The sequence below is a fragment of the Physella acuta genome, unplaced genomic scaffold (genome assembly GCF_028476545.2).
Source record: "Physella acuta isolate Inbredline_101_S28 unplaced genomic scaffold, ASM2847654v3 ptg000243l, whole genome shotgun sequence".
NCBI lineage: Eukaryota > Metazoa > Mollusca > Gastropoda > Physidae > Physella > Physella acuta.
In genome coordinates this window covers 715,925-731,798 of record NW_026731762.1, presented here as the reverse complement: position 1 = coordinate 731,798, position 15,874 = coordinate 715,925, and the positions used below count along the sequence as shown (strand labels likewise).

Sequence of the window (15,874 nt, the reverse complement as noted above, 5' to 3'; positions counted from 1 at the left end):
CATGCACTTGCTTAATCAGTTTTGATTTTATTATTGGAGGAATATTCAAACATACTAAAAATAACCTTTACAATTACAACCTAAAAACTAAAACGCCATCATACAAGACATACTCTTTCAAGTTGTTGCTTTATTGTGAAGACAACCACCAATTGCTGATACACATAATAACTGTGATACTGGTACTAACTATTCACACATTTTAAAATTTCTGTTCCCAAACCTATTTGTGTAAATATTAAATTAAGGAATAAATACACATGATCAATATGGTTACCTTGTAGAAAGAAAGACTGTTTATCAAAACATGCCTGATATGATCTTCAAAAATACTTACAAACTATTTTACACAAGAATATGTACAATGGAAAACCACACCAATCTCACAAAATTAAGAAATGTCCATTTATTCATTAAATAACATCACCAAGTCAATTTGATTTTTATCTATTTGTTCAACATAATAGACAATACAAATTTTTTATGCTAGCAATTGAAATTTAATTTTAAAACATTATATATTTAGACAAGAATTCTCAGGACTTCATGCACATATTACATAACACAGAAAATATGTTATTGCTCATGAAGTATTTTATAATAAGTAGGCCCTGCAAGTCCTTACTACAAGACCAGCATCCGTGTGTAGTCAACTATTTCAAAATGTTAAACAGAAAATCAGCAGCGAGAATTCGTTAACAAAAAATTAATTGGCTAAAAATGAAAGTGTTATAAAACATGACTCTTGACCATCACCTCTTTCCATACAACCAAATGATAAAACACTACCCCACCTTTGTTTTATATAATATGTGCATGATTCTTTAGCTTATAATTTAAAAACACAATTGACCACAAAAAAAAATGTTGAATTGTTTCAAGCAATAAAACAGCCCTACTGGAATCATTAACATAAAAGCTTAGTTAGAAGTGAGATAAATGCACCTTGTGCAAAAGAGTAGATGTCACCAGACAGGCACTTTGCTGGAACCCCAATGGAAAAGTAATTAGACCATGTCAGATAATGAAAAAATGTAGTAGTGTAGCTAAGGCTGCTCAAGTATTCCAACAGTGTGCCATTGCATCTTCAAGCTCCATGAAAAACCTGTGAATGAGGCAGTTCTATAAGAACTATTTACAGTCAAGTTTATCACTGTTTGGGATAGCACTTTGTGTACCGGTACATAGAAGAAAAAAGATCTTATCACATTTTACTTAAAAAGAAAGCATTGCTTCAGAGAATGTACAAGAGATTTTCAAAAAGGATTGAAAGTTTGATCTTCCTATAAAAATGTTAGATAATAAGCGGTTTGTACCCATACAATTTTGAGAAAGTGTACATTATGTTTTCCACAGAAACCACTAGAAGTAATTTTATCAAGTATAATAAGCTCACTGTTTTATTTATACAAGTTGAAAGTAAACTAAATATCAGTTGTTTTTTTCTGGAACTACTAATCTAAACTTTTTAAAGCCGCTAACTGTCTTTCTATCTCAGCATCAGCATTACTAGATGACTCTCCTAGTTTTCCTCTGTGTGCTGATGGTGCATCAACAAGCTGGGTAAAAAAAAAAGAAAAATTTACACTTAGATCTAGTAACTTTTGTCTATCCAATAAAAAATCAGAAAACCAAATGACAAAAGCAGTACTATCTTGGGGAACTGAAGAAAATTGCCTGAGACTGGCAAAAGTGGAAAGAGTTTTCTGGGGTGGCTCCATGAGCCATTGGCACAAAAGGGATGGGATCATGATCCGATAAAATGTACTGATGGGTTTGTTGACAACAATTAATAGAATTTCTATTTTTGAAAGCTGATTGTTGGATAGTTAACAAAATTATTATAATAATAAATTCATATTTAAATTTTATATGGGGAAGAAATGTCTTACTTTTCCTGAGATTTCAATACCAATTTCATCTAAGACACGGTTTACAATAGCATCTTGCTCTTCTTCATCTCCAGATTCAGTCAAAATATCATCTAATGTGTCATCAACTGGTAGAAACAATTTTTTTTAATAATATACAAAAGGAGAGGTAAGTTTAGACAAAAAGGCATTAACAACAGTTAACAAAGGAAAAACAAATAATAAGAGTAAAAATAAAAAGGTGTGCATTTTACTGTAGTATTGGGTGAAGTAAGATAATGTTTATATAATTACTAAAACATTTGCACTAAGATTTGGGTAAATGTAGATATACATAATGTTTAATAGTTTTATTGCGGTTTCACTAGACTAACCAGACATGTCAACCAACATGAAGCTAATGAGAAAAGCTATAAGATTTTCTTACTCATTTCTTCAGTCATGCTCATTTTTGCAGATTCCCTCTCAAAATCTTTCATCGTAGCAGCTGTCTTCATAGGGTCCATGACTTTATTCATCTGGGTCATGGTCTGTAGAAATTTAAATAATGGTTGAAAAAAAAATGATTAAAATTACAGATGCAGTTGAGTACTGTAATTAGTGGTCACAATATAAAGCTAAAGTATGAAAATTAAGCATTGTAAAAAGCAGGTCTTATTTATCAGCTATGAATTTAGCTGATATCATTATAATTACTAGAAACAATAAATTAAAACTTGAGTTTAGGCCTGTGTCGTAAACTCCTATAAACAATATTAGAAACATCATTATGCAGAAATATAAGTCAGTGCAAATAATGTTTATTTAATGTGAAGGGGTAGAGTAGAAGCTAAAGAGGTTAAAAGGTAAATGAATTAGTAAATGTTTTGTTACCTTTGTGGTTGTGCCCATTGCAGTTGCCATTTTCATATTTGAATGCATAACCTGTGATAGAACAAAAATAAATAGATCATTCTGAAGAATAACAGTAGTCTGAGTAATAATACACTCCAAGCTCTTAAAAAAGCCCTATCACATACCTTTTGTTGCATGCCTATAGATGAGATCTTAGACCCCATGGCATAACTTTTTGTCTTCTGTTTCCGTAAGGCTATCAACTGCTTGGCCAGAATTGTTGCTGCCTGTGAAATGAGTATCATAATATATAAAACATAAGGTGGCTAAAAACAACTATTATGTCAGAGGACTTACTAAGCTACAGTAGTTAACATAATAAGTTAAATGCATTGTTGTGTATTGGCAACTCAGCAAACACAAAATTACATTTTCAAACATGTACTAATCCATTCTTTATGTAAATTTGTGTAACTATTACCAGGACAGATCTCAGAATTAAAAGGAACAGAGAAGCTTGGCCCCCACCCCCAACATATTTGTATATATTCCCCGACCCCCTAAAACAAAAAGCTACATTATCATATGTTGTGAGTAAACATTTTCCTTACCTGTTTATTCCCAGCTTTTGCAGCCTTTTTTATTTCCATTTCCTAAATAATTGTTAATAATTATTATAAACTTTGTATAAATCATTTATAAATAACACTAAATAAATGTTTACATCAAAGTAAGAAACTTATTAGATTGTAATTACAAACATTTTGGCTATTGTCAGTTCAGATTCTAATTTTAAAATTTCCAATTTAAAATGTTATAAAGTAAGGCCAAACAAGATGCTAAAAAATTATATTAAAAGGTTCACTAAATGCGATGTTGTTAAAATAGTTTTCATGATCTCACAATTTTCTTTTCTTCTCTTTCCAAAGCATTTCTATCTCTGTCTAAATCTCTGGTTTGCTTTCTTAATATTCTGTCATTGGCCCGCACTTGCTCTAAAATGAAATAGCACAGATTGAAATAGTTAAAAAGATAATCATAATCACTACAATTAAATAAAATGATGGATGATTGTTTATACCACTGTCTGACAACGGATTCGTCCGGCCTATTGTCGGCGTTGTACAGTCAAGTCTAAAAATAAAATGTCAACAAACACGAACTCACTTAGGCGTAAATAGGTTAGGTAGCACTAGGCATCGAGAAACTGAGATGTGTAGTTTTTGAAGATAGAATACTTTGATACAGGTCGGTGTAAGAAAATTTGAAGTAGGACTATATTAAATTTAAATTATTAGGGCCCTAGGCCTAACATATCACACAATTGATTACAGGCCTTGGACACATAAAATGTCAAAATCAACCCACCTCATTGCCATAAAGATAATAAACATAGTATGATGTTTGAAGCGTTAAAAGTGGCATAGGCATAGTATAATCTTACTAGTCCCAATTTTTTCTTTGTGTTGTACTTAAACTGCATTTTACTAAACATTTCTGTAATTGGAGTTTGTTTTTATAAAACTTGTCAGCCTAATGTCCAGTCTGCCTTTTGTCTGGATCCCTGTGCAGCACTATTCCTAATTTGTCAATTCTAACCATTAGCCCTGACTTGGACGAAAAGGCCTGGACAAAGTGTCGACAACACTATCCATTCATCATAATTTATTAACAGGGTTCATGCTCAAAAGTTCAAATAAAATTCCAGGAGTTTTCCAGGACTTTTCCAGGAGTTTAAAAAAAAATTCAAGGAGATTTTAAAAACAAAAAAGAAACCCAATTTGTACATTTAAAAAAAAAAGCGTATTTAATAATACATTTAATTAGCTAAGCCAATGCAAAATTTAATTTCAGTAAAAGTAAAACTATATTAGTTACATATTAGGATAGAGGCTAAATCTGACTACAGACCAGTTTGAATTTTCAAAATCTGACCATAAACAAAATAGATTTTTCAGACAACCGGTATAGACCCTGAAAGAGAAAAAATACTGGGAGGGTATGGACCAAATTTTAAAGAGTTTTTCACTATAAAAGAGGTATAAATGCAAGCAGACTTCACCAATTAATATCATTTCGTGATATTTTATTGATTTTTGGATGCCAAATCCAATGATGCTAGGCTAGTCGGCCAACCCGATGAACGTGTCAGACGAATATTATGTAATTTCGGAGACAAAAGTCTGGCAAGATTTCTTGATCTATGCCCGAGGATTAGTAACATCAACTCCACAAAATGAAAGGGGAAGGGAGGTGGGGTATGAAACTACCGTACGGGTGTTACACAACATCAAAGGCGACGATCGTCAGCTTGTCGCGTCACGGCACGGAGTAGTGGGGGCGGGTTGAGGCTATGGATGTTACGTTGGAAGTTACATACCGTGTAGGATGGTCAGTGTCTTACTCCACCCACCCCAGCCCATTTTAGTAGATTTGGCAAGCTAGTATTAAGCGTATTAACAATTTTTAGTCAACCGAAAAAAAGAGCCACTGGAAAAATTTAATTTATTTTCTATATCCATTTTTACGAAAAATTAATGTATAATGTATAAAATAAAATAATGACAATGATACGTTACGCGAATCGGCATTGTTTGATTGGGTCGCAGCTATCCGGGTTAATTTCTAAAGAAGATTAATTTTGATGATTAGTCCTGAGCCGTAAATATTACTACAACTTTTTTTTGCTGTTTCAATAGTTTAAGACAAAGTTATGAAACATGCCTGTCTACTTTAAAAATCCAATAGCCTACAAGTCAAACACGGGAACACATGTAGACCTATCTATCTTTAGAATTTGTTTATAGTATCATCCAATCGGGTCAATCGCCTAGCGTGACATGACCACACACTCGGCTGTGCCACACGATGTGTAGATCACGGCAGTGCGATTCAGTCGGACGACGGCCGATGCGTTTATTTTTATTTTCGTTCCATTTAAAAACTACTATTCAATTATTGGCGGAACAAAATCAAATAATTTCGGTCGGGTTTTGCGAGACGGGTTAATAAAATTTCATGAGATTTCATTAGAATTTTTAAAATTTCAGGAGAATTCCAGGAGGTTTTTATATTTTTTCAAATTCCAGGAGAATTCCAGGAGATTTTTACGTTTTTTAAGATTCCAGGAGTTTTCCAGGACCTCCTGGAATTTCAGGAGGCCGCACGAACCCTGTATTAATTATATGTCGAGATCCCAGAAACATGAAATAATTTAGGATCAAAAGGGTAGGCCCATCTAAACTACTATTAAATTAAATAACTTTAAATAGGCCCACAAACTTTACACTCTAGCTTAAGACTAAAAATAGTAAATTTACTAAATTACAAGGCCTAGGTGTAAGTTTAAAACCTATAAACTAGTATAAACTAACTAGGCCTAAATACTAGACTCGAGAATTTCCAGATTAGAGATTTAAATGATTCATGATGACAGTATGTCTATGTATGAGTGGGATGTAATTGTAGGTAGATGTATTATTAATTATTACCTTGAACAGTTGGTTTTTTCGTAAATATTCCAGAAAATCCTGACATTTTAATAAATATATTCTAAAAACAAAGAACTCTATTATTAATTTATAGTTGACCTGGCTTGTCTAGTCTTTGAAGTTACGTAGCTCTGGCAAGTCTAGATCTAGATTCTAGATCTAGATCAAAAACTAAGAAGTTCAGTGGACTAGTGACAGTGATTTCACTAATAATTTATTTTTATAATTTAAATTTTTGTCTACTCTTTCTTATAGTATAGTAATCTTATAGTCATTGCTTGTCTAGCCGATGTATTCTATTCTTTTACAATTTCTTTTAACAGTTAGTGGCTAATTGTATTTACTTAGCCTATTAGATCTAAGTTAATTTGTAAATCTAGAGCTAAAAAACCATAACACTGGACGACTAGAAAAAAGCAGTGCAGAACAAACTTCATGTGATGTTGACGAATGAGTGTTGATGAATATATTTGGGTCAAAACCCGGAAGTATTAGTTCTAGGTCTAGATTAGTAACTGTTACACATGCCAATTAGGCATAGAATGCAAATTTTTATATTTTAGAGATCATTTTCAACAAATTAAACTGAAATTGACACGGAAGTAGATCTAGACTAGATCTGTTTTAAATTTATTTTAAAAAATCGCTAATAATGTAGGTGTTATAGCAGACATATACCAGTGCTATAAATACAATACTTTACTTTTAGCATATTAGCAATTATAGTTTTTACATATACCGTGTTACTGTTAATGTAGCTTTTCAAGTAATCTAGTTAAGTATATGTATCTAAACTAGATCTAGATCTATATCAATCACCCTCTTCAAAAATTGGGTCTAACTTGCACAAGTTAATTTTGTAAAACTGAACCATACCGTAATTTTACATCGTTTGTAATTTTTAGTGTAAAAGACAGTAGCAAATATTTTACACATGTTATGAAAATTGAAAAATATTAACTATTTTATTTTAATTTAATAGCCTTAAATTTTAAACAATATATATCTAGCTAGAGAATTTTTAGAATATATTTCTATTTTAATTTCTACTTGATTTGATGTTCTGATCCTAAAACATTAATTTTAATGCTTTTACTTGTATGCCTACTAATCATAAATAATCTGGCATCTTGAGTCTAGCAACAATGGCGTCGTCTCACGCATCTAAAGTAACGACACTAATGCCGAAAAAAGAAGATGCATCAACCACTGAAGCAACAAAGCGTCCTCTCCCAGCAGAAGAAGATCCAGATGGAAATTCTAGTACTGATGTCGGTCGGAGAAGTAGACGAAAAAGAGCAAAAGTAAAATGACTAGATTGCTATTCTTAACCCTGGGCCTGTGTGACTGCTGTGTGTGTGTGTTTGGCGGTGAATCTGATTAATGATTTTCAGCATTTTTACTCTAAACTCTAGATCTAGATCTAAATTAAATATACTAAATCAGTCTAAGTAAAGTAGTCTAAGTAAAAAAAGTTCTAATAATTAGATCTAGCCTTAACTCCTAACAAGAGTACTCTAAACTCTAAGGCGTCTAAGGCTAATCTACGAGTCTAAAATTTATTAATTTAATGTTGTAGACTTCTAACTTGCCTAAGTCTACTCAACTCAAAGTCTAAACTCTAAACTTAAAACTAGTCTAACTCTAAGACTCTAAGACGAAAGTCTAGCAGAATCTAGATCTAGATCAGAGTTCTAGATCTAGGTTTTACTGTACCATTCCAGAATAATAACTGACACTGTATTGTGAGATTACCGAATCTAGATCTATTCTAGATTTAGGCATTTTCAGTGTTGGGTAGCGGCTGCAAAACGATGGGCTAGTTAAATCTAGTTTCAAGTTCTAAATCAGATTTGAACTCAAATTTTTAGTTTAGGAAGCTGTTTTTCAACTAGCTTGTAGAGTAACTAGTTACTCAGGGTTACAGTGTCATACTCACATGACCATAATAATAAATTTGCTCCATTACATCGGTTGGGCAGTTTGGTTTGTTGTTCTTTTGATTTCATTGTTTAGTTTAGGCCTCCAGCCTCCTTTTTGAAGTACTTGTGAAAATGGCATGTCATTTCATTAAATGCTAACTTAGTTAAAAAAAAATAATAGGCCTAAAAAATAGATATATTCAATACACACATTTTATAATAAGTATGCCATAATTGATAGGCCTAATAGATCTAGTTATTTTTTAATTAATAATTAAGTCTATGCATCACTTCTGTTGGTCAGACTGTAAGTTTTAATATGTTATTTAATTATTCAATTACTTTTTGTTCATTTGCGCATCATTAGGAAATTTATTAGCAGTATTCTGTTATTTATTTTTATAATATAGTCCGGTGTACATTTGTTTAAATTTTAGGTTGAATATAAAGAAATGGATGAGCACTTAGCTCATATTTCTGAAGATGAATTTTACTCAGAAGAAGATAAAAAAGAGAAAAACAAAGATGCAAAGTCTAAAGACAAAGAAACTAAAGATGCAGTAGCAAAAGAAGTGAAAGAAAAAGATAACAAAGTTACAAAACCGGATGAAGAAGTAGTTGCTGATGAAAGTGATCATTCTGCTGATGATCCTTCAGGTAAAATATATTATGTTAACAAAATAATATTTTGAATAATCTTGTCTACATTTTTTTTGGCCTGAAAATCATTCTGTATTTCATTATGGTTTCTCTTAGTTTTTAAAAACAAAGAGAACCCATAATTAATTACTAGTTTTTAAACCTAGTGTATGTAATTGTATTGATTGCAACATTTTTTAAAACTTGCCTAGGCTTAGAAGGGGCTGCATTTCAAAGTAGACTTCCAGTAGATAAAATGACATCACAAGAGGGTGCTGCTTTCCCAGATATTGTTCAAGGACCACCTCAGTCCCAGAAGGTTTTTCTTTATTTGAGAAATAGAATTGTAAGTTTTTATACTCTATTAACTAGTAATGGAATTTTTGTTTTTTTTGTATACCTTAAATAGCATTTACACTTTCACCATGTATCTAGAGGGAAAAACTTGCAAGTTTATGTTATATGAAAATGTTATATACTAACTTGCTGCGAGTTTTTTTTTTCTAGACTGTAAAGTATGCATGTCACAAGTGTAAATGTGGTATTAAAGTGTATTGTAAATAATATATTGTATTTTATATATTAGTATTCTTAAGTTTTTCTTTGGTTACTTTTCTAAATTCTTTTTTTATTACTTTAAAAAAATTATTAACATACATCATTAACTTGATTTACCATTATATTATTATTTTTTACCCAATTTAACACTATAGTTGCAACTGTGGCTAGAGAATCCCAAACAGCAGCTTACATTTGAGTCTGCCCTTCAGGATATTGAGCCCCCTTATAACAGTAAGAATTAGATGCATTTTTTTAAAAATAAAGACTCAAACTTTATACAATTATCTTAATTGGATTTCTGAAGTATAATTTTTTTTCTTCAGGTGATGGACAGTTAGTACTTAGAGTCCATGCCTTCCTAGAACGTTACAGCTTTATCAATTTTGGAATATTTAAGAGACTTAAGCCACTTCCAGGTAATATTGTATTAATGTTAATAGAAGACTAAGTTGTGTCTGAAATTGTACAATTGTTTTTTATTTTTAGGTTTTATGCATTAACTATTATTTTGTATACTTCTCTTAAAACAAATTGTTGGAATGAATCGATTAATACAATATTGTGTTGCATGCTACATTTATTCCCTTTTTATAGCATTTTATTCTCATTTTGCAATAATTTATACAATTAGTTTGCACTGTTCTTGGTTTAATTTCAGCCAAAAAGAACTGTAAGGTTATCATCATAGGAGCTGGTATTGCTGGGCTTGGTGCTGCAAGACAGCTGCAGTCTTTTGGGGTGGATGTTACTATTCTGGAATCTCGGGTTAGTAAATAAAGTATACATTTTTTTTATATTGTTAAAGACAATCAGCCCTATTTACAACCAATGATAAAATTAATAAATTTTGCTATTTTTTGTTAGGATCGTGTAGGGGGGAGAATTCAAACATTCCGCAGGGGTAATTATGTAGCAGACTTGGGAGCTATGGTTGTTACTGGACTGGGTAAGTTTTTTAATAAATGTTTTCATACTAATCATTTTTAAACTTATTTGTTATAACTGAAGAATTTTTATTATTCAATTACCATATATCATTTCAATGACAGGAATAATATTACTGTTTTCTTTAGGTGGTAACCCTGTGACAGTACTAAGCAAGCAGATCAACATGGAGCTACACAAAATCAAACAGAAATGTCCATTGTATGAGAGCAATGGTTGCACTGTACGTAATTGTTAAAGCTGAATGACATTTTTCATTACACCTATCATTTTTTAATAGTTACTAATAATGGCATCAGTGCTAGGCCTATATTCTTTAAAATCTTTAAACGTAGCAACTTTTATCATTTGATCTTTGTTTAAATTGAAAATAGTGTTGTCTGCTTTTCACAGTAATGATCAAAATCATATTAGAAAATGATGTTTAGTTTTCACTCAGTTATCTGATTCTCCTTGGTAATAAAAAAATGTTTTTTTTTAATATTAAATTATTTTTAAGGTTTTAAAAGAAAAAGATGAAATGGTTGAAAGGGAATTCAACAGACTGCTGGAAACCACTTCCTATCTTTCACATCAAGTCAATTTTAATGAAATAAATGGCAAACCTGCATCTTTAGGACAAGCCTTGGAAGCTGTTATTAAGTGGGTTTTGATCATTTTATTTAAGCAGTACTGTCAGCTTATTCTTGAGAACTGTTAAATATTTTAAAATTTACTAAATAAATAAGTCAATTTTCTTAATATATTCTATTATTAGGTAAATCTTCTATCCATTTAATTTTGGCTTATATTGAGAACATTATGAAACATTTTTCCATTAATATTAAAAATTTTTTTCCTAATTTAAAAGGTTGCAGGAAAAACATGTTAAAGATAAACAGTGTGAACATCAGAGAAGTATAATTGAAATGCAAGAAAGGATTCGTAAATGTCAAGCTCAGGTAAGTTATAGTTTCTGATTTTATGTTTAATTATTTAAAATTCCTTTTACGATTTACACTTTCTTCACAAAGTTTTACAGATAGAAAGTTCTATTGTTACCTAAATTATCATTTCTCATTCAGGGGACTATAGTAATTTGTGTTTAAATACTTTTTTTGTAGATGTTGACTCAAAAGGATCGTGTTCAAGAGTTACACAAACAGTGGAAGGAAGCATCAGATGTAAAGCCACCAAGGGATATTACTGCTGAATTTCTTGTGAAAAGTAAACTTAGAGATCTTACAGCTGCAATTAAGGTTTGTAAACTAAATGGTTTATATTAAAGACATGGTTAAACAATAGAACATTAATTACTTTTTATGTAAACCTTTTTTAGTTAAATAGTTTGAATTTATCCACTAAAATGTTGCAGTCAGCTTTACATTCATAGTTGTTTTGTTTATTTATGCTTTTCATCATAAAAAGAATTGAATAAATGTGTATTAGAATAGATTTAAAATAAATTGGTAAATTATTTTAAACAGGAGTATGAGCAGTTGACAGCAAAGCAAAAGGAAATAGAAGATAAGCTACATGAATTAGAAGCCAATCCACCAAGGTATGTTGTTACTTTCAAATACGTTGGATTATGGGTGATTTTTTAAAACTGCTTTTATTTTAAAGCTGAAATGGTTGAAAAAAAAATTTAAAATTTATCTTTAATAAAGAAAATAAATGACTATAAAACTGCTGACAAGTATCAGAGCATAGCATATAATTTCAACTCTTGTTGTTTTTGTTTTACGTTTTTTATGTACCAATTACTTATTGTACATTTTTGAACAAAATTGACTCCCTTGAGTAATCAAAACTTGTGTTGTTATTTCAGTGATGTTTACCTATCCTCAAGAGACAGACAGATTCTAGACTGGCATTTTGCTAACCTGGAGTTTGCCAATGCTACACCCCTGTCAAATTTGTCCCTCAAGCACTGGGATCAGGATGATGATTATGAATTCTCTGGAAGTCATTTAACAGGTGGTTATCCCATTCTTAGAAATTGTTACAGAAATGAATTGTGTGATGTTCAAATATTACTGGTGAATTTTGGCTCTCCTTATTTGACATGTATAAATTTCTTTTCTAGTGAGAAATGGCTACTCATGTGTTCCAATGGCTTTATCTGAGGGGTTGGACTATAGATTGAATACTGTAGTTAAACACATTAAAGTATTAGAGAAAGGTAGCTATCCACTAATTTTGATTTATGAGAATGTTTGTATTAAAAGTTATGAACATTGTATTGCTGTTTGGTAATGTAGTTAGTTTAGACAACTAAAAAAAAATTAAGCTGAATAATAAAGTACCTTTAGCATTAATAGTATTTTCGGTTCAATAACAATAAAACTAATTTTCTTTTTCTCATTAGGTGTTGAGGTTGTAACAACTGCTAAAAATGGGTCAAACCAGCAGACATTTAAAGCAGATGCTGTTCTGTGTACTTTACCCCTGGGTGTATTAAAAGAATGTATCAATAATGTACCAAATGTTCCACACTTCATTCCACCTCTCCCTGACTGGAAGGCTGATGCTATTGCTAGACTAGGCTTTGGAAATCTCAACAAGGTAACTGCTGCAATTGTACATAGATGGGGTAAAAATTCAAAACCCTGAAATTCTGTCCTTTATATCCATGTTGATCTATCTCAGATTAAGCAAATTTCAAAAGAATACAATTAAACCTTAACATACTTGATAAGCATTTCACTACATTCAAATACAACTTTCAAAAAAAATATTTTGTATTTTTTGTAAAGGTATTTTATTCTAAAAATAAATCTATTTTTAGGTTGTTTTATGCTTTGATCGAGTGTTCTGGGACCCAAGTGCAAACTTATTTGGTCATGTGGGTAGCACAACCGCCAGCCGAGGTGAGCTCTTCCTGTTCTGGAATCTCTACAAAGCTCCTGTGTTGCTGGCACTAATAGCTGGGGAAGCTGCTGCTATAATGGAGAACGTTAGCGATGACGTTATAGTTGGCCGTTGTCTTGTTGTGATGAAGGGTATATTTGGTGCTAATGCAGTACCTCAAGTAAGTTCTATTATTATTATTAATATACTATTCTTTATTTAGAATATAATAATTTAATAATTTAGTTCTAATGTTCCTTGAAAATGTTTCCTGAGGATTTAATTAAAAATAATAAATTGTGGCTCTCCTTAGTTGAAACTTCATTATACAATTTCTTTTGTTCAGCCCAAGGAAACATTAGTGTCTAGGTGGAGAGCAGATCCATATGCACGTGGATCATATTCATATGTTGCTGCAGGATCATCTGGTAAGCTATTCTACAACATAGTATTTTTATGCTTTAGATTATTTTTGTCACGAACCTGTGAGAAATTCAGTGTCAGAAATACTTAATACTATAATAATAGCTGAGGGTTATAGTGTAATAACCTGTACCTATCTTCTACAGGGAATGATTATGACCTTCTCGCATCACCAATTGCTCATCAGTCAGGTGCACCAGCTCGTTTGTTTTTTGCTGGAGAACACACAATACGTAATTATCCAGCTACTGTCCATGGTGCTATGCTGAGTGGCTTCCGTGAAGCTGGACGTATTGCAGACAAGTTTTTAGGAGCGCCATATTGTGCACCACAAGCCAAACCAAATATCATTGTTGTGCCTGATGCTTAAAACACTGTCCTGTATTGTCCTATTTATGACTGAACAATGAGGCATTTGTGAGACTTGGGGTCAGAATGTGACCTTATCACCCATGTATTTATAAAATGTGTTCCTTGTTTTTAACTGCTTCTGGTATCCAGTAGAGTCACTAAAACAAATATTTCATTCTTTTCATTTTATCTGTTATATCATTTATGTTGAAATACATAACCATTTACAAATATATTGTGGGATATGTTGATTGATGACAATGCAAATGGCTTAAGTCCAATATATTTTAAAATAATGTTAAAAAGTTATTAATTGCTTGTATGTTTTAGTTTAGTTTATAATGTTGACACTTATACTAGAGGTAATAAACTAATTATGAATGTGCTAAATAAGACCCATGGTCTCTTAAAGTGTGAAAGATGTATTACTTTAAATGGAGCCATGTATTTAAATTACCTGTAAATATGTGCATACAAAATTTACAAAGTTGTCTGTCCAAAATTAATTACTGTTCTAAAGTATAACTACTTTTTTTATGTTATTGTAGTTTTAATTATCCACTTGAATTAAAAACAAATACTTTCTTTACAATAAATGTTTTTAGGTAAAGTTAGGATTTTGTTTTTATTTTAAAAACCTGTTTACCTTTTCTGTTATAAAAAAGAGAGAATGTATACATTTTTCAACATTTTAACTTAAATTCCATTACTACACCTCATTAAAACATTTACTGATATCTACAAAATTATGAAACCATAGAATAGGAATATTTAAGAATTTTCTCGAATTTTAAATACCGTTACTCTTGAAACGTACTTGAAAATGTTTTAATCATTAATCACATAGTTATGCAGAGTAATGTCAGACACTCCACCATTAGACCATTAGGTTAATTAATTGTCTTAAGTGTTATGTTAGCAGTCTTCTATTCTAAGGGAAATCTATGCTTGAAAACAATCCATCAAAATTATTCTCTTCTCTATGGAATTGCAATATCTTAGTGACCTCTGCCTACTAAATAACTTATTGTGAACAGGTAAATAATAAAATAGCCCGCTAATTATGCATAACAAATCGAACAGTATTGCCACAGAGTTTCTTCCAGGCATCTCTGGGGGGGGGGGGGGCTATATCCCCACTCCCGAAAGAAAGTACCGACCGACCTCTCCCCCCCCCCCCCCCCCCCCCAAGGATATGGTATTTATATAGAAAATATATACTTTTAACAGTGTCCTCCCACCCCAGAGGAAAAAGTGGAAGAAACAGTGGCCACAATATGAAATGATATTGTTTCCCACCACGCTATGTTCACACACTCTGAGGTTGTATATAGGCCTACTTGACCAATGAAATTTTACAATGTGATGCCACTCCCTGATCCCCCTGCACTCATGATACATTGAACACTGATCAGTAGACAATACAATGCTGTGTAAAATTTGCATTTGGTGTTACCCTCACGCCCTCCGATTTACAAAGGTGTTGTTGTGGCTTGGCTGTGCAATTAACTATCCGCCTCTCTCGCGCTCTGGATATGAGCTGACAGTAACTGTTAACTATTTCTTCTGTATACTACAGATCAGAGGCGTGGTGGGGGGGGGGACATATGTCCCCGGGCGCCGACCATAGGGGGGGGGGGGGCGCCAAATTGAAAGTTTGAGGGGGGGGGTGCAAGTGAAAAGTTCGAGGGGGGGGGGGGGCAAATTGAAAGTTTGTCCCCGGGCGCCGGGAAGGGTCGCTACGCCTCTGCTACAGATTCTATTTTTTTATAAGCTTTTATTGTATGTCTGTTCTCCCGACTAGATTTGTGGCTAACCCTTTAATTCAACTCTATCGCGGCGTTTGGACGTGTTTCTCCCACCCCGGATGGATGTGTGGGGTGGCTGGTTGTGCCCAAGCGACCCGGAGAAATAAATAAAAGTAGCTCTTTCCCGACTAAAATTTTCAGTGTTTTCCTCAACCCAAGCCCGAATTGAGGACAGATGTCTGCAAAGTCAAGGGTTA

At 32.3% G+C, this 15,874-nt stretch overlaps 2 protein-coding genes across 2 annotated transcripts; one reads left to right on the top strand and one right to left on the bottom strand.

Moving 5' to 3' along the window:
• Positions 1-15: 15 nt before the first annotated feature.
• LOC131938433 (charged multivesicular body protein 2b) lies at positions 16-6,674 on the bottom strand. The gene is made up of 9 exons (XM_059296453.1): positions 6,629-6,674; positions 6,197-6,257; positions 3,609-3,700; positions 3,317-3,358; positions 2,891-2,992; positions 2,745-2,795; positions 2,299-2,401; positions 1,893-1,999; positions 16-1,559 (listed from the first exon to the last, which is right to left on the bottom strand). The coding sequence occupies exons 2-9, from the start codon at positions 6,240-6,242 to the stop codon at positions 1,455-1,457; spliced, it is 648 nt and encodes a 215-aa protein (XP_059152436.1). The 5' UTR covers positions 6,243-6,257; positions 6,629-6,674; the 3' UTR covers positions 16-1,454.
• Positions 6,675-7,329: 655 nt separating this feature from the next.
• LOC131938436 (lysine-specific histone demethylase 1A) lies at positions 7,330-14,466 on the top strand. Its single transcript, XM_059296462.1, has 18 exons — positions 7,330-7,500; positions 8,556-8,775; positions 8,970-9,103; positions 9,471-9,549; positions 9,642-9,734; positions 9,977-10,083; positions 10,183-10,264; positions 10,392-10,486; positions 10,763-10,905; positions 11,114-11,204; positions 11,367-11,501; positions 11,730-11,803; positions 12,074-12,222; positions 12,332-12,427; positions 12,614-12,810; positions 13,034-13,276; positions 13,442-13,523; positions 13,665-14,466. Exons 1-18 carry the CDS (start codon positions 7,342-7,344, stop codon positions 13,886-13,888), a joined length of 2,403 nt encoding a protein of 800 aa, XP_059152445.1. The 5' UTR covers positions 7,330-7,341; the 3' UTR covers positions 13,889-14,466.
• Positions 14,467-15,874: the final 1,408 nt, after the last annotated feature.

Excerpts from the sequence above, each read along its gene's own strand:
- LOC131938433 (XM_059296453.1), bottom strand. The coding sequence starts at position 6,242 with ATGTCAGGATTTTCTGGAATATTTACGAAAAAACCAACTGTTCAAG. Across the intron at positions 3,359-3,608 it reads AAAGAGAAGAAAAGAAAATT|GAAATGGAAATAAAAAAGGC; the intron begins GTGAGATCATGA and ends ACAATTATTTAG. Across the intron at positions 2,796-2,890 it reads CTATAGGCATGCAACAAAAG|GTTATGCATTCAAATATGAA; the intron begins GTATGTGATAGG and ends GTTCTATCACAG.
- LOC131938436 (XM_059296462.1), top strand. The coding sequence starts at position 7,342 with ATGGCGTCGTCTCACGCATCTAAAGTAACGACACTAATGCCGAAAAAA. Across the intron at positions 10,084-10,182 it reads TTACTATTCTGGAATCTCGG|GATCGTGTAGGGGGGAGAAT; the intron begins GTTAGTAAATAA and ends ATTTTTTGTTAG. Across the intron at positions 12,428-12,613 it reads CATTAAAGTATTAGAGAAAG|GTGTTGAGGTTGTAACAACT; the intron begins GTAGCTATCCAC and ends TTTTCTCATTAG.